General features: G+C 24.2%; 1 protein-coding gene across 1 annotated transcript; it reads left to right on the plus strand.

Moving 5' to 3' along the window:
- Positions 1–5,621: 5,621 nt before the first annotated feature.
- LOC113559403 (legumain-like) lies at positions 5,622–17,293 on the plus strand. The gene is made up of 12 exons (XM_026965207.1): positions 5,622–5,774; positions 6,338–6,492; positions 11,012–11,109; positions 12,421–12,502; positions 13,196–13,281; positions 13,689–13,827; positions 14,509–14,578; positions 15,240–15,367; positions 15,890–16,090; positions 16,178–16,294; positions 16,609–16,794; positions 17,032–17,293. The coding sequence occupies exons 1-12, from the start codon at positions 5,771–5,773 to the stop codon at positions 17,164–17,166; spliced, it is 1,401 nt and encodes a 466-aa protein (XP_026821008.1). The 5' UTR covers positions 5,622–5,770; the 3' UTR covers positions 17,167–17,293.
- The last annotated feature ends 1,720 nt before the right edge of the window (positions 17,294–19,013 follow it).

Consider the following 19,013-nt stretch of genomic DNA (forward strand, 5'->3'; position numbering starts at 1 on the left):
CATTTCTTTTTTATCTGTATTTATTTTTAATAAAAATATATTTATCATTTATACCGCTAGAAAAATTTCAATCCGTTTTCATTAACCGTTTTTTATATTTACTTGCCGATCACATTAAACAAAAATATTAGAATAAAAATTCTACATATCATGGTTCGAAGGCAAAATAAACAACCAATCACAGGCGAAGTCGTGACGGGTCGGCTAATAGAGTATAATATACAAAAATATATATATTTATAACATAATTCTATTTTCGAGAGCCAACTCATATGGGTTGAAAAAACTATATATCACATGACCACATTCAAGGGATTTATCAATGAGACATTTATTAAAAATGGTCCAGTAGTTTTTGAATCTATAGAGCACAAATAAGGAAACATTCATGTATATATTATATATACTTTCGTCATACAGGACTACGCCACTTTTATGACTTATGACTATTTTATTGTGGTGTATTTTATACGTATACACTTTAAATTTATCCAAAGGGAAATCAAAGAACATGTAACACACACACACACACACACACACACACATATATATATATATATATATATATATATACTTTACACTTATAGATTTTCATTTTGTGTTCATTATATTAATGAATGGATGTTCGTTTGATGTTCAATTATGTACCTTCCTTGGAAGTATTTGTATTTGACTTGCGAGTTTGCAATAAGCAATCGTTTTAATTATTATATATGCAAATACGTAAATTTAGATGAACGTAATCAAACACAGATGTAATGTTCAAATTAATTAAACAATATTTTCAAAGTAAAGTTTTCGAAATTCATAAATACGATTGTACACAATGTATTAGGTATTATATCCGTTCCATTGAAATCTACACGTTCACTTGATTATTTATTTGATCTCCAATTAATAAAATGTATAACGTTCGTTAATTTAAAATATTACGAATAAGTATACATACACCTTATTTATATTACGATATAGAATATTTTACTTTGTGCTCTAATCCAATTCGGCTTTGAACTTAAATAAGCGAAAACACTTTATTGTGCTTTATTCCATTATATAAACTATGTAGTGCATATTATGGTTATATATTATTTACTATTGATTCTAATGATTATTATGTACCTACGAGTATAATAAAAGTTCAATTTTCATGGTTTGCTAGGTTTTCATTAAGTGTTCCTCGTTTATTTATTATCACGTACTTATTTAACTATGCTTAGTTAACTTATTTGACTTAAATCCACTGTTTGGTTGTTGTTGGTTTGTCGTGAGTTCGAAGTTCTTGAATGGGCTACTATGTGGTAAAGTTGATCACCCCAAATTTTATCCTTGATCAATTTTAAAATTCCTCAAAAACTGTTCCTTTATTTATTCTTTTATGCACTATTAATTAATTATAAATAAACTAAGACATCTTATGAACAATGTAAATGTTGACCACATATTTCATAACTGTTAGTTAATTTATCAAATAAACGTTTGTTGTTGTTTTTTCTATCATTTTATTCTAAAGATATTAATTATGTTAACGGTTTAGTTATTTTGTTATTATTTTATCTTAATTTAACAGTAACTATTTTAATTTGTTGAACACACAAATTGCTCTATTTATTCAAAGGTTTGGCTTGTATAATAGTTATAAATAAATAAACCTATATAACAAACACGTCAGACCAAATATATACTTTTAAACCATTGAAATAGTTACTAAACTGAAATGATCATTAAAATTAATAACCTTCTAAAAATGTCACTAAAATAAATACTAATAACTAATAACTATACTCCTATGTTTAAAAAACAATATTCTGTATAGTGCATATTACTCTTATTATTATTTTGCTGCATATCTAATGATGTATCTATATTGTCTATACAATACGCCGTGTAATATATTATGTTAGCAAACATACCATATTATTATATAAAGAACAACCTGATGTCTGGACTGTTGGAATAATTATAGGTAACTTAACCTTTTTAAACAGAAAAAAATACCATTTTACAGATATTTTAACCTAACTTTAGGAATTAGTTAATCTCAAATTACAAAAATAAAAACAAAATTATTTTTTAAATCTGTGTATACCGGAAAGCATTAGTAGCTAAAAAGAATTTTCCAAGACATATACAAATATGTAAAATTAATGTAATCATTGCTTATATGAATTATTTATGTTATTTTGCTTTTAGTCAATTACTATTGCAACAGTGGTTAGTTAATGTTAATTTTATCAGATAGTATTGAGATTATCTACTAATATTGGTGGCTTAAGTCCGAAGTATTGTCATTAGCTTAAACTCATGGTTAAACATTAAAGTTATTATTATTATTAACATTAACCAAGATACCGAATGATTTCTTATATAATTGGAATAATAATTATTAAATTATGTATTATTGATTAAAATTTTAAATAACTACCTTGAAAATTATTTAAGAAATAAGTAATAATTACATTAGCTAATAGCTATTATTAGCATGTATGTTAAAAGTAAATGTAGGTAGGCGTTGGTCTTCTTTAAGATAATTGGTACTAAATTATATATTATTTAATTGAATATAATACTTGATAGGCAATAATAAGAGGCTAATAAACATATGATTTTTATATTACATCTTTGTATACCTAATATCAGTTTAATTGTAAACCATTAGTATAATCAGTGGTACAGAATATATTAATGTGTGTGTTTAGTGTCACTAAAAAATAATAAACATAAAAGCCTTTATTTTAATTTTATATAATCAATATTGTTAAATAAAATCAAAATAAAGATATCAGTTCATAAATAAAATAATTTAAATGTTATGAATTAATAATTACCGTTTAGTTTTTAATACAGTTCAATGTTATTCATATTTAATTTATTATTGTATAGTTATTAGATTATATAATAAATATAGATATATACTCGACATTCTAGTTTTAATTAATTTTTATTAATATATTAGTTATGTATTTTTCTATTAGTAGTATACAGTTTATAGTATGTTGAATTAATTTTTGCAAAATCTCATCACATATCTTATTTTATTAATTATCATAATATTAAATCGTATATTATTATTATTACTATTAATGTATAAGTCAATACCAATGTATCGTAGCGGTGTGAATAAGACTATGATGTAAGTAGCTTAAAATTGGTTTAAATATTTTAAACATTTGAATAACGATGTACGTATAGCAAAAAGTTTCAATTCTTTCAGGTATAAAAATTTGGCGAAAAATTCAAATGAGTTAATAATTTTTTAAATAAATCGAAAAAAAATGTATTTTGTCAAAAACTGGTTTTGAATATAAGTTTTTTTTAGTTTTTTTCAGAATATTTTTATTAATTACGTACAAAAGATATTTTACTTTTGATTTGAAAGTACTGACTAAATCTAATTCTTTACCAAAAAACACCCAAAGTTGAATATTGAATATTGCTCCTAAATAAGGCCATACAAATACAATCAAATTGTATAAACCAATACTAATTCATTATAGCCATAATTTTTATAAGTAGAATACGTATAAATAAATATATATCTAAGATATTTGAAGAGTATTATCGACCACTACTCAAAGGAAAAACAGGAAAATAACATAATTTTATTTGATTAAATAACGTTATTTTGAGAGCAAAATATAAAGGTTTCATAAAAATAATATACATTTATTATGATTTTACCTTTGTACAAAAATATGGGTATTATTTAATTAGCATCTCTAGTAATGATTGAACAGCATAATTAAATAACTCAAACAGTGTATACTTAATACAAATGGCATAAAAAATAACTATTTTTATATTGAATTAATTACTAATGTAATTAATTATTACTGTTATTACTTAAAAAAAAAATTGAACATGAAAAAGTTAGGACCTAACCTTATCAGTTAAAAACTATAGGTATCTCGACCTTGGTTTTGTCTTTGATAATGTTGTTTCTAATGTTCATATATTAATTAAATATTGATATTGTTTTGGTTAAATATTACGAGATAACTTTTTTAGGACTAAACAAGAATCGGACGTTTTTAATCAAGAAATTAAATTTTTCGATGAATTCTATACTTACCATTCTAATATTATAATTCTGTAAATGAATTTATTAATCGGTTATTTTTATGGTTATGAGAGTAATAAAAATGTTAAGAGGACGTTACTCAAAAATATTTTACTACTATTGTCTGATGTACGCAAAACTTAGGAAGTGATTTTATTCCAAATCGTAGACAGTTGATACAGCAGTACAGCATAATAATAGTACATTCTATGTATTGATTGAGCACTAAATGCAGTATGTACATATCGCAGTCAAATTTAGAAATGTGAGTATCATTAGAATAATAATCTATTAATATGAAATAAATGTTGTTCTTTAAAATTCTATTTTTTTTTTTTAAAGGCTTTATGTGTAGCGTTTTCTTAATGTAGGTATTTTAGTAATTTAAGCAGTTTGACTAGTAAGTGATTATTTAATTAATGATAGATACTTATAAAATGTTAATACTTAATAATAATATATTGTTTAACTTTCATAATAGGACGTTCAAAAATATTTTAATACTCATAAATATTTAATTTTATTGTTATTTATACTCTCTGAATATTTTATAAGTACTAAACTGTATATCTATATTTATAGGTACTTAAAGATAGTGAAATTGAAATGTGTTAAACTTTGATTCAATAAATAAACAAAAATAATCTAATATAACAAAAACAAAAATACAAATATATTAAATTGAATTCGCCTATTTTTAAAACTTTAAAAAAACAATTACATATTTTTTTTCTGTTTTGTAAAATATCTATAAAATATAATATTATATTGTACATCGTTAGTTGAAAGAATAAAGTATACATAGTTGTTGTATTATAGCATTGGAATAAGAAATGTTCTAACATATAACTAAATTGTCTAGATGTATAATTAACACAAGATCAGTGATCAATGGTGGACAGAGGCTTACGGGAATGTAACTTAAAACATAGACAGAGAACTATAATATGGTAAATCTTTACGTAGATATTTTTTTCGGAAGATTAAATTAAATTTTTAATATTTAACTGAACTCGACTTAAAATATTTAGTTTGGTTCTAAAATCATAACGTGAAAAAATTATAGTTAAACTTTTGAAATTTTGTACGCATACGGTTTAAAATTACAATTTATAAATGTATTATCTTACTCACGTTTAACCTCAAAAATATCAATCTTGTAACGAAATGATTAACAAAATAACCTTATTGGGTATAGACTTAAATTTTAGATATTTATCAGATAAACTAATAAAATTACTTACATAACTATGTGTTATGCAATGTTTAATATTTGTGTATTATAATATATATTTATTCGGTGTATATGTGATTTGAAAAAAAAATTATCAATATTATTAGATTATAAAATATATAATAATTTATTGATGATGTACTTCAAAGCAAAGCACAAGTTTCAACAATAAAATAAATAAATTATTATTTAGCGAACTCTCAAAAGGGGTTTTTCAAGTATTAAATTTCCATAAAATATAATGCGGTCATTGTTTCTACATTGAAATACTTATAATAATTAAACATTTTTAAGAAGTATCACTTGGAGTTTAATCACACAATCGATAAGCAAATAAATTGTCTATATAATATGGTCCAACGCTATTAAGTTGAACGTAGAAGTGTGTAAAGTATTATAGATATAACTGCATATTATTACTATAGAGGTTTGTTATTTCTAGTTATAGGAATCGGAATAACCAACTAAGACCATAAAAAATGGGTAAGTTTTATTTAGGATTTATCGCTTGAATCGAATTTCAAAGTTCAATAAGTTTGAAACTTTGAAAAGCTCAAAGCACGTCTGCAACGATACGGTATATATTGGTTATGCATAATATGTTTTAATAAAGAATATTTTATACGAATACATAGTATAATATATATTATTATATACTCTTCCTTTTTTTCCATTTGCAACAGGAATATTTGTTAAGACTTAAGATATTTTCAATTGTATTAACAATATTTACACTTTCCATTAGTTTATTATTCTATTCTTCTTTCCATTTGTTATAACAATGTTTAAATCAGACAATTATTTATTTAAATTTCAGAGAATATGAAAAGAAAATGACTCAGTATTTAAGTTTTATCGTTAATAATATTGTATAATATATTCAACATTATTATGTGTATAGAAAACACAATATACGTATGGCACGTACAAAAAATGAAATATACTTAATTTCAATATTCAATCTGTGATGATTAATTATAATTGTCATAGATTAGTTTACACTTACATTTATATTTTTTAATATTTTAACCGCTTTGATATTACAGGAGTTTTCCATTTGATTGCATTAGCGCTATTCGCTGTTGGATCTTTTGCTGAACATAATATACCGGAGCTAACAAACGAAGATAATTTTATTGGAGGGAAGAAGTGGATAGTTTTGGTAGCTGGTTCAGAAGGATGGAACAATTACAGACATCAGGTTTAAAAGAAATATTTAAGTCATTCAATAATACATTAGATAGCCGGTTATTAGCAATTACAATTTACATTAATTGCATTACATTACGTTTATCTATTTATATTTTTAGCTATACGTTGATTTACTAGGGAAATGTTCATTAAATTATTTGACAGAATTCAGCATTTTTTTATGAAATTTATTATTGGTTTACTGGGATGCCTCTTCAATCTAAATGTGAATATTCATACAGTGTTTCCATTAATTTTTTGATGCGTATTTTTTGTCCTGGTGCCAATAGAGAAATATAATAATATGCTTGATCGTAATAACGAGGTTCCGTAAATCAGGCTTTCTTTGATTATAAATTATATCACCATTTAATTGTATTGGTGATCAGATTGAAAATCTAGTGATCTAAAAAAAATAATAGAAGTGTTGTCTAGTTAAACCAATTTTTGATCGAAAATTATTATATCAAAAATTTAAATTATTGAAATGTTATATAAATGAAATATATTGTGGTCGAAAAATATATAAATGTAAAAAAATGTTAAGTTTAAAGTTTAAAAAAAATAATAATTCATAGTTATATATTATTATTTGTTATATAATAAAAAATAAAATTAATTTTGAGATATTCCTCTTACACAAATAAATCATAAACTGGATTATCTTAGAGTTTTTGTTGCACTTCTTTTAAATGTGTATTGTGGAATGGTATTTTAGTTTTCGTTATAGTAATATCTTAATTTTTACTTTGGTCTCATTTTGAATAGACAACAAAGTTTTGATTAATTTATAAATTTCTACAATAAACAATAATAAAATTTATGGTTTAAATAATGATAAATCATAATATTAATTTCATACAAACTTGAATGTGGTGTTATTAATCTTAATATTTTACTTCGACCAAAAAATCCCATTTGACCACAAAATATTTTGACCATATATATTTCCAAGTAAAAATAATTCGATTATGACTTATCGATCTCTAAACCTTCGACCGACACACATTTTCACCGAGTATCATAATATAATAATATACGAGTAATAGTAAACAAAAATTAATGATAAACATTACAACTAGGGCTGTGAATTTGTAGGAAAGTGCATTTCTTTTTGGTAATTGTGAAACGTAGCTTTGTTAGTAAATAATTTGAATTATGCAATAACAAAATTGCATTTTTTTACGTTTTTAATTTTTTAGGTCATATCTTCCTTTTAAAGTTCATTTTCCAGTATTTATTATTAAATTTCGTCAATTAACATCTTTATAAACCTTTTAAAAAAATGTTTCGCCGTTTCAGGCGAATAGCATTATTAAAGAATCAATCAACTTCAAAATCAAAATTCAAATAAAATCAACTTTTTTTATAGATATATATTTTTTTATTAAATAAATACATTTTTATCCATATAATATACTAATATCAATATAAATGTTATATTAAAAACCATTTTATGTGCATTTTATACCATAATTTTCGCCATTTCAAATGTATTTTTAAAGGTTTTTTAGTGCATTAAATTCACAGCCCTATTACAACTATAGTGGAATAAAATTACAGCGTATACATATATGTACATTCTGTATGTAACTCCGTGTAATCTTATGTAGTAGGTTTATAAGTAGGTATTACAAGAATTTAACTTTTGAATATAATTTTATTTAATCAATCTAAGTATAATTTAGTTTAGTTTATGAACGGAGCAATGGATGAATTGATTTTAAAATAATGAGTGTTTTTTTTTTGTATGTACCTATACACCATCATACCTAAATTGTTTGAAATGCTTTAATTTCTAATAGCAAATCAAATCTAATTTGTATATTAGAGAGGTCAACAATTCCAAGTAAGTACTTTTCAAAATTAACGAGATAAACAGACATTTTTACGCGAAATCACTATTTAACAAAATTGATTTTGGTTTCTTTTTATGTAAAAATATTAAGTCAGAAATGAAAATGTAGATACTTGAAATTTTGACTCAAATTTCATGTTAAATATACTATAATTCTTAAAACATTTAAAATTTTTAAATCTTTTTGAACTATTTATAGATACGTGTAATTTTACATTTTTTAAAGTTTCTTTTTAATAAATATCGATAAAAATATGTTACTTAATCAAAAAGCTTAAAAATTGAAGGCAAAGTTTGTTATATGTTTTTAATTTACTTATTAAAAAATATTGAAAATATTTAGTTACAATAATAATTTTTTATAAGCGTTTAAATTTAGAATTTTGACGAAATTCGTAAAATCTAAAAAATTATATTTTAATTAGAAATTTGTAAAATTTTTGATTTTATATTGAAGATTTGAAAATATTTAACAAGGTTTTTCATTAGTTATTTACATATGATAAAAGAAAAGTTATCGGAAAATGACGCGAATATTATTTATGAGCGTTTGAAGATCAAATTCACGTATTTAACATAGTTACATGTTTTACATTCTAAAGTTCATACATATTCCTCAAAAGTAGGCATACTCCTTAAAATATTTTTAAATTAAAATATTAAAATATTTGTTTCATGCCTCTCTGCCCCCCCAGCTAAGTTGGAGCTTGAACGCTTGATTATATAAGAGTAAAATAAATTCCTTAGCAGTACCAAGAAATACACATAAGAAAATAGTTAGTATATTTTTATTATATCATATTAAAAGAAGGTAATTGTATCATAGTAAACATATTAAAATTCAACAAAATTAAATATTAGAAACTATACGCATAATATATATTTAAATTTACAGAACCCTCAAATCGATACGTAATGTAAATTTAAAATGTTAACAATAATAAAAAAAAGGTAGGCACTAATAAGTAAGTTCGTAGTACCTATCCACTGTAGGTACATAAGTTGTAGAATGGGTAATTTTATTGGATTTGTTAAATAGAATTCAATGATATATCATTGCATACGAAAAATGACTCTAAACAGAGAATATACATAAATTATAGGCTATTCAGACTAAAGTATATGTATAGCTTTAATAGGTATGTTTTTTGATATAGCTATTAAAGTAATTTATTTTACCGTAAACACCGTAAAACAGGGTGAATAAGTCCGTAATATAAAAAGATATCTTAAAATTAATCATCTCATTCTAAAAATTGAATTGTGTATAGTATAAAATTCATAATATGCATAAAATTGTTTTAAGTCACCACAAATAATGTTTTTGAAATATAACAAAATAATTAACATTGTAAAAATAAGTCATTTCGTCCAAATTTAATTTACGTATAATACATACAAAAATAATATTATGTTTGAATATTTTTAGATTTTTATTTTTATACAAACTATTTATGAAGAAAATTTTATTAAATTTTCATACTTAAGCTATAAAATTTGAAATTTTATAATTTTTTTACTAAAAAAAATTATTTCTAGTTCATAAATTTTTTTGATTTTACCGAATTTTGTAAAAATTTGAATATCAAATGGGTATAAAATAAAAGTGTGGCTATGTGTTTTTTATGCTATACAGATATAACAACAACTTATATGGGATCTTGTATTAAGTTTTTGAGAATTTTGACACAATACCTTTTTATTGAAATTTAAAAAAACAAAATAAAAATTTTTCATGCTTATAATTAGCTCAAAAAGAGTTAAAATATTGAAAATAATAATACAAGCGGTTGTTAGTTTTTGAATTACGTAAAAAAAAACCACATCGATTATGTTGAAACTTCCCGTTTTTCGTTAATTTGTTCACGATTATTTTGAAAAATACTTGGAATTGTATTATCTCTCCAAAGTTCAAAACAGACTCAATTTTCTGTAGAAATCACACTCAAAGTGAAAATCAAAGCATTTTACCGACTACTTGTCGTATAATACATATAATACACACCAAACAAAATACTTATTGTAAAATCAATACATTCATCGCTCAGTTCAGAATGTCAAAACATAACATGAAATAAACTTAGTTATATAGGCTGATAGAACATCTTCGCTCAGAATCATTTTTCGTATACAATGATGTAACATTAAATTTAAATTAAGCGCATTTATCACTATGACCCTCTTGACACAAAACGTGTAGCAAAGCAGTAGCCACTTCAAGGGCGCACCCAAGTGGGTGGCTAATGGGCTTTAGCCCCCGCCCTAAAATGGCTATCCCCAAGTATTTTGATAATTTTATTAGATATATTGACTTTAAATTATTATATAAAAAATTATCAATTAACAAAATTGAAACATTATAGGTATAACATAATATTATATATTTATACCTGTCATTCCGGGCCCCGGGAGACACCTCTGTTTATATTATTATAAATACTACTAATATTTTAAAATGATTTTAATTTAGCCCCTCCCCCCCCAAAAAAAATATATATATATCCTGGGTGCGCTCCTGAGCCACTTGCACACCTTTATACTTTAATTGAGAATGGACCATTAGCTTATAGTTCATTTCTAACTTAAATTATTATTGAATTTTACATATTTTGTGTTTAAATAAATTTGCGTGTTTAAGTTAATTATTATTACAATAAATATTACTCTATAGGCGGACATATGCCATGCATACCAAATAATTAAAAGTAACGGAATACCAGAAGAAAATATCATAACAATGATGGTGGATGACATTGCATATAATTCAAGGTAAATACTTATTAATTTTGTACATTTTATAATTAATTCTAAATAATTTAATTTTAAAATAAAAAACACCAATATCTAGTGCATTGTTAATTTGGACTATTTGACATTCGTTAAAATTGAATTCATGTATAATTTTTTCACACAATCGCCATGATCTATAATAGTTTTAATAGTAACCGATTAACAATATGACTTATATAGGTGCAATATTCGTTCTACAACGCAAATAATATTTAAATAATGATTCAAAAATACGAACAAAAATATTAATATTTAGAAATAAAACAAAACCAGATATTATAAATATATAATATGTATTTTTGAATGTATATTTTAAGACAATAATAAATATTATAAAATATAAAATCATATGAGGTCATATAGTTGCTGTACTATCGTGTGCAATAACAACCTTTCTTACATAATTACTTAAAAATATCAAAAATTTAACATGCGTCTTGATATAGGAAGGTAAATTTTTATAAATCTCATTCGTAAACAAACTTAAAATAATTTACCAACGATGAAAATATTATCACAACATAAATACTAATTAATAATTAATTAAAACTATTAATAATGACGCCTATGTCACAAACAAAAAAGTTAAACATATAAAATTGACCTAGTATTTCTGTTAATGACCATGATCTATCTGATACAACTTACTATAACGCATAAAACAATATTTTGAATTGTATTTGGTGATAATAAAAAACTAAAGAAAAAATGATTTTACAATACTTATACAAATTACAATATATTATTGATATTTAATTAAAATTTTGAAAATTTGTAATTATTTTGTAGTAAAAAATGTTAATAATATTCAAAATTTATAGCACAGTTTTAATATTTTAATACAAGGTTTATCATAAATATTTAATTCTAAAAAAATAATAATAATAATAAAATAAGCACAATTTTTTTTAGACATTTTAAATTTGTACGAATTTATATAGATTAGTATTTAAACAAAGAATAACAATTAAAATTATTTTATTATAATTCATTCAACATTTTGTTTAATTTCAAGCTATTATTATATCCACATTTTATGCTATGAACCTATCGCCGCTATATAATATGGCGATAATGACAAGGTACTTTACTATTTTTTATTATTTAAGACGATAGGTACTTTTTTCCTTTTATAACAATTAATATTGTTGACTTAATCAGTTTCATATTTTATTTATACCGTGTATATAAAAAGTTATTCACATATTAATATATCATAGTATAATAATATTATCCACGATTGTACCTAATTGTTTATAATAATCTGTTTATGATACGTCTTAATGAAAGGAATCCTACGCCTGGGAAGATTATTAACAAGCCAAACGGCACTGACGTTTACCAAGGAGTTGTAATCGACTACAAAGGAAAAGTAAGAAAATTTTGAACTTGTACAAATACAAATACATTTCTAATTAATAATGGGGGTACTGCCGGTACTGGTACAATGTGTATACTTATAAACGCATTGTGATAATACTGATAGTCGTACACATAAAATTGATTTCAATATTTTGATACACACACCTTATGATATGATTCTATGATCAGAACATTTTTAATTATATAAAATAGGTAAATTATAAACATTGTTATTAATGTGTATAAATGTAGAAACAAATAATTGACGAAAATACGGAGTAGAGACAGCTTCCGAAATTACATGGCTTTTTTTTTTGTATAAAAAGTGTTTTACACCATTGAGTTTACATAGATAGTATACTCGTATATCGTACTTTACAATTTTTACAAAACTGAGAGCATCTCGATGGCTATTTATTTTTATTGATTTGTGAGTCATCGGTTTATTATAATATTTTATGACAATCATGGAATAGTAATAATATGTGGTATCGTTATATTTTATACTTGCATATCGCATTACTATTAATAATTTTAAATTGTTTGTATTTTGTGGAAAATATTTCAAATAGTAAGTTAATTTTTATAATATTTAAACGGTGAAAATTTATTAATTAAAAACACAATATTTTATTATATTTATACTTAATTTGAACTACTATTTTGATATTTAATTACGTGATGTTTTCTATTGTTTTACTAGGACGTAAACAAATCAAATTTCTTAAAAATTATCACTGGTGACAGTGAAGGCATGCGATCCATTGGAACTGGCAAAGTTGTAAAAGGGTATGTTAAAAATCACAACAACTACATAAAATCAACATTTTTAACGTTTAAACAGTAAACTTTTTTTAAATGTTTGTACCTATTACGTCCTGAATTAAAATTAAGAAAAGTTGCATTTTTGTCATAACGGCATAATAATGCATACGGCGAGATATATATTTTTATATAAAACTATAGTAAAAATGATTGTTAAAGACATATTTTAATTTATTGCAAAAATCTTCAATGGAAAATAAAAATAATAAAATAGTTTCAGCTTTTTCTATTCAATTATTCAATACGATTTAATAGTACATTTCTAAGTCAAGTCACTCGTGTTGTAGTCAAATATAATAATTAAGTACTCAAACCTTATGAACATATATTTTTTATAAATTATATTTTTTTGTTTAATTGTTTGTATAAAGAGGACGATTCGATAAGATTTTCATTAACTATGTTGATCATGGTTCGACTGGACTCTTATGTTTCCCAAATGATTATTTGTATGCCGATGAACTAAACGATGCATTTAATTCTATGTATGGAAATGGGAATTATAACAAGGTAAAATTTCGTTGTCAAGAGGACGCTGCAAATCTATAAGATATTTTTTTTTTAAATAATTTCACATGGTAAAATTCTATTTGGCCTATAGCTTAGGTTAAAAAAACCAATCAAATAATTACCTTCAAAAATTGAAAAACTTTGGCCAAACAATATAATTTTCATTTATTCGAGATCAGTAATACTAAAACAATTATTAGTGTATTAAAATTTATTTTTTTATTGTATATCAGATTTAAATATTTTTTTTTTTGCAAACGTGATATCAAAAAAAAAAAAAAAACTTTGAACAATAATAATGCTTTTGTTTATGGTGAAAATATGATTTCTTAGTTGATTCTTGGTTTCTCGTCTTGGTTTCTCGTCTTGGTCATATTTTCTAAATCATTTTGGAATCACGTAGAACAACTAACAATGGTTATAGGCTTATAGCTTTACAGTTTGTATTTATTTAAGTATACTTATTACAGTTAATAGTTAATTTAGAGTACTTTGATCTAATTTTGAAAGTATACTTACTAACTAATAACAACTGAAAATATTAAATTTATTAAAATTTCCCATGTTTTTAACTTTAAAAAACAAATGTGTAGCGTCCTCTAACTACAATATTTATAATATTAATAACTAAAATTGAATATTTTTGATAATATTTTTGGATTATAAAATGACCGTAAATAGATGTTGTTGTACATTGAAGCATGTAAAGCTGGATCTATGTTTGATGGTATACTTAGTGAAGACACAAACAGTAAGTTTAAAATTAGAAAACATTTACAATAGGTACATAAACATTGCTCAAATCCTTTCTATACCTTTAAAAGATACCTTATAGAGCATATACTTTTTACTGTAAAAAATCTTTTTTTTACGTAAATTTTATATGAGAAATAATGATAATTTATCATATTGTAAAAAATTTTAGATTAGAAAAATAAATTATCTTTCAAGCGTGTTTACGTAAATATATTTTTTTAAATATTATCTTCACATAATAGGTATAACTGGATACAGTAAAAATATAAATTATAAATAGTAAATACAATATTAATGTTTTGACCGTGTGGTTTCTTGTTATCGATACACTATAATAAAAAAAAGATCAGTTAATACATATGATAAAATGTATATTATGTTGTATCCGCTTGATGAAATTGTCTATTTTATGAAATGTTATTCAGTTCGTGAAATGGATAAATTGGATAATGTAATCAAATGCATGTGATATATATATATTTATATATATCTATAATACTTATCCATTATATTTATATAGGTATCTACTACAATATTTCTAACCAACATAGGTATACGCAACTATTATAAGCTGTGATAAAGATATTATTATGATAAATACGATATTAAAATAAAAATATTAATACATTTAACTTATATCTATATTTTGTAACTAGTTTTGGCAATAACCGCATCAGGACCAAGAGAAAGTTCATACGGTTGCTACTGTAGATCTGAATCGGGTCCGTACAGGACATGTCTCGGAGATTTGTTCAGTGTCACGTGGATGGAAGACTTAGATGTGGTATGCGTTCTTGTTATACATAGATAATAGTTTTGAATAAACTGCACCACTATTTAAGCAATGCACTTAACAACTTTAGACGATACATACTTATAGATTCGATTACACACGCAGTAACTTAGGTTTATATTGTTTCATAATTATAGATGTGTATCACCTATTTGGGTTAAGAGAAATACTCAAATAATATTATGTAGCTATTACGCATTCTGTAAACTGGACATTGGTTACAGATAATTCATCAAAAAAAGTATTTTTTTTTTTAACTGTACACGATTTTCTATATCTACGATTGTAATTATATATAATACCAGCCCAGAAATCTGTCGTTTACAACACTTGTTAATCAAAATCAATTGTTATTTTGTTTTAATTCAGTGAATAAATTATGGATACATTAAATTATTGATTTCTGGTAATTTTTGAAGAAATGTTATTTATTTTAACTTTTAGTATGTATAATATAGCATTGTAAACGTGAAAATGTAATATATTTATTTAAACGTTTTCATTTATATTCAGCCAACGTGCAAACAGACAGCAAGGAAACGGTCTATTTTCAACGACTTTAGGGAGGTCAGAACTAACGTAACCAAAAGTAATGTCATGATGTACGGAGATTTTGATACCGGAAGCGATAAACTTTCCTCGTTTATTGGTTATCATGGAAATGATGGATATGTCTCGCCGACTGTACAAAAATCGAACGAAATCAATATAAAAGTAAAATACCATCTTATTATTTGCACTACAATCATTATTACGTAATAGAAAAAAACTACAATGCACATGGTTCTCAATATATTATAGACCACAACATCCAGTCGAGATGTATACGGAAGTGAAGTACAATATCAATTGGCGCACGATAAGTTGTCGCTTCCAGAAACTCTCAAATTGTCAGCAGAATTACGTAAAAATAACAAGGTAATATTAATAATAAATATTTTTGAACCGCCAACACATTAAGACTGTTTACAGACAATAATAAAGGTATTTCGTGGGTCAATAAGCATTTGCTCGCTAAAAGTATGAAAGTTTACAGAAAGTTTACAGAAATAAAACGGAGAACCCAACTGCGGATATTGTAGGAATGATGAATTTTCCGCAGTTAATTGGGATTTCTCGAAGAGACTTTCTGGAAAATTTCAAAATTCTTATTCTCTTGACTACCGCCAAGTGTTCATCGACTAGAAGACGAATATAATGTGTTTTTGTACGTATCTAAAATCGTGTTTTAGATGAGATCCGTCATAGACTCTGTGTTCCAAAACATTTACTCGGAAGTGGTGAAGGCAAGGCCGGACATCAAGAGCAAAATCGGTGACTACGATGAACCTAACTATCTACAGCTGAATTTGTCCATGTTCCCATGCTACAGAAACGTTTTGAACCAAATCACCGAGAGCTGCTTTTCATTGCCTCAGGTACTGTGTGTAAAGTATACAATTATATCTTATTATTATGATTTTACGTCGTAGAGTTTTAAACAGCTAAAACTAAAACGTGTAAAATTTACTTGATGTCAATATCCAAACAGGTTTTGATAAATCCGACATAACTAACACGTATTTACTTTATTTTATTTGCTCATACACTTGAATAATAACAGTGTATTAACCATCAAATAATAAATAACATTTATGTATGATTATTGGTTGCAGAACCCCTACGTATTGGATAAGTTAACGATTTTCGCCAACTTGTGTGTCGTCGACAATCAAATCCACCAGATGGTCGGCAACATAGTCGTTAAATCGTGTTTAGACATACCAAAAAACATAATAAACGTACAATAAAATGTAATATTATGTAGAATTACGTGGTACTATTATTTAGTGCAAAAGTTTAAAGTTTAAGTTTCAACAATTAATGATATTATTGATATTCAATAAATATTAAAATATAATCACTCCGTAATATCCATGTTTTGTGTTTTAGTTTCTATTTAGGTCGAAATTGTAAGTATTTCCAAAACTATATCAAATTAATATACTAATACATAATAGTTTATAGTAGTTATATACTTTACTGTATACCATATTTTATGATTGGTAATAAGTTATGACTAGGTATTGGTCTTTTTTAATTAGGTATATGGTTTTTATTAAATTAAAAACGATTTGAAACTAAATTTACTCATATTATTTAAATTTAATTTTTTTTTAACTGTAGCATTTATTACTTTATATGCACTAAAATTTTATCTATTAACAATCTTTGATAAATTATGTTAATTTATTTTAAATTAAAAAGCATATTGGGTGATTATTTTATCGAAAAACCCTCTTTATTTCAAAATCTACTAACGTTCTTACTTAATTTCCAGTCAAAATAAAACAACATTTTTTAAAATACATAGATTTTAATGTTTTTTATCGTTATAATTTTTTAACGACAAAATGCGTATTTAATTTCATATTCTGAAGCGGAATATTTTTTGGAGTATTTCAATTCATAAAAAGTAACCGAAGAGCGGAGTAGTATAAGACCAGCATTTTGTGGAGTATTACCGTACCACTCTACTCCGCTCACCTATTAGCTTAATAATTTAAGCTACAATAAAAAATTACTATTGTTTTGAATTCTAAATAAAATCTATTGATACATTTGAAAGATGGTTAAATTTATAGCCCTGTTGATAAACCAATTCAGTTACACTATATAGCAGTAAAATATCATGTTAATTTGCACACTCTATCTGAATTGATAATCAGTTTTGCATTCCATAAGTTTATTAAAAATGTAATAGTTTCCATATTATTATATGTGAACTAATCATTACATCAATATAAATCCACATATTATACAAAATATGGATACAAATAGAGCACTAAATTATAAAATACTATTACCAAAGGAAACGCCTCAATATGAATCTCCTGCTATATGGTTCATATTAACATAAAACTTATTAAAACCAATTAAAAAAATTAAATTATTGATCGTTTAAACGCAGACCTCGACTCATCTTCACCACCATCAAATTCATTGTTGCTGCCAATAACGTGTGTTCACTAAAAATACCATGTTTATGTAACTTTATGTAATCCATAAATAATTATAATATGGATAAATATCTATAAATCTTTAACGATACTCAACATTTTTCAAAAAAAACATATTAGGTAATAAAAAACAAAACAACTCCTTTTTTTATGCATTTACTTAATAATATAAATAATATAAAATATTATAATACCAACAAGATAATAATTTAGGAAAACAATAATTTAAAAACTCAAATAATGATGTATAAAAGTATCTTGTTAAATAAACTTAATATCGTTAATAAATTAATTACAAATGTATACTGTTTTTAAATGTATAAACAAACTGTTAACGATATATGTACATCTGATATCTCCAATACCAAATATATACATAAATACATAGTTATAATTTATAAACCAGTGGGTTGCGAGTTGTCGCAATATTATATTGCTACATACATATATACCAATAAACCGATAAAATAATATTACATTTCAATGTAAGCCATATATGGTCTCTATTTATAAATAATAAATTATAACGGCTTAAGGAAAGTAAAACGTATTAATCATTATGGAAAAAAATTGTAGTTTATGCGAACTATTTAGAATAAAATAATTACATGCAAAAAACATAAGTATGGGTTTATCAT

Source organism: Rhopalosiphum maidis, chromosome 3, assembly GCF_003676215.2.
Source record: "Rhopalosiphum maidis isolate BTI-1 chromosome 3, ASM367621v3, whole genome shotgun sequence".
Classification (NCBI taxonomy): Eukaryota; Metazoa; Arthropoda; class Insecta; order Hemiptera; family Aphididae; genus Rhopalosiphum; species Rhopalosiphum maidis.

Bases quoted from the DNA above. Each gene is read 5' to 3' on its own strand.
- LOC113559403 (XM_026965207.1), top strand. The intron at 11,110-12,420 runs GTAAATACTTAT...TCTTAATGAAAG, and splicing joins GACATTGCATATAATTCAAG to GAATCCTACGCCTGGGAAGA. The intron at 13,828-14,508 runs GTAAAATTTCGT...GACCGTAAATAG, and splicing joins GAAATGGGAATTATAACAAG to ATGTTGTTGTACATTGAAGC.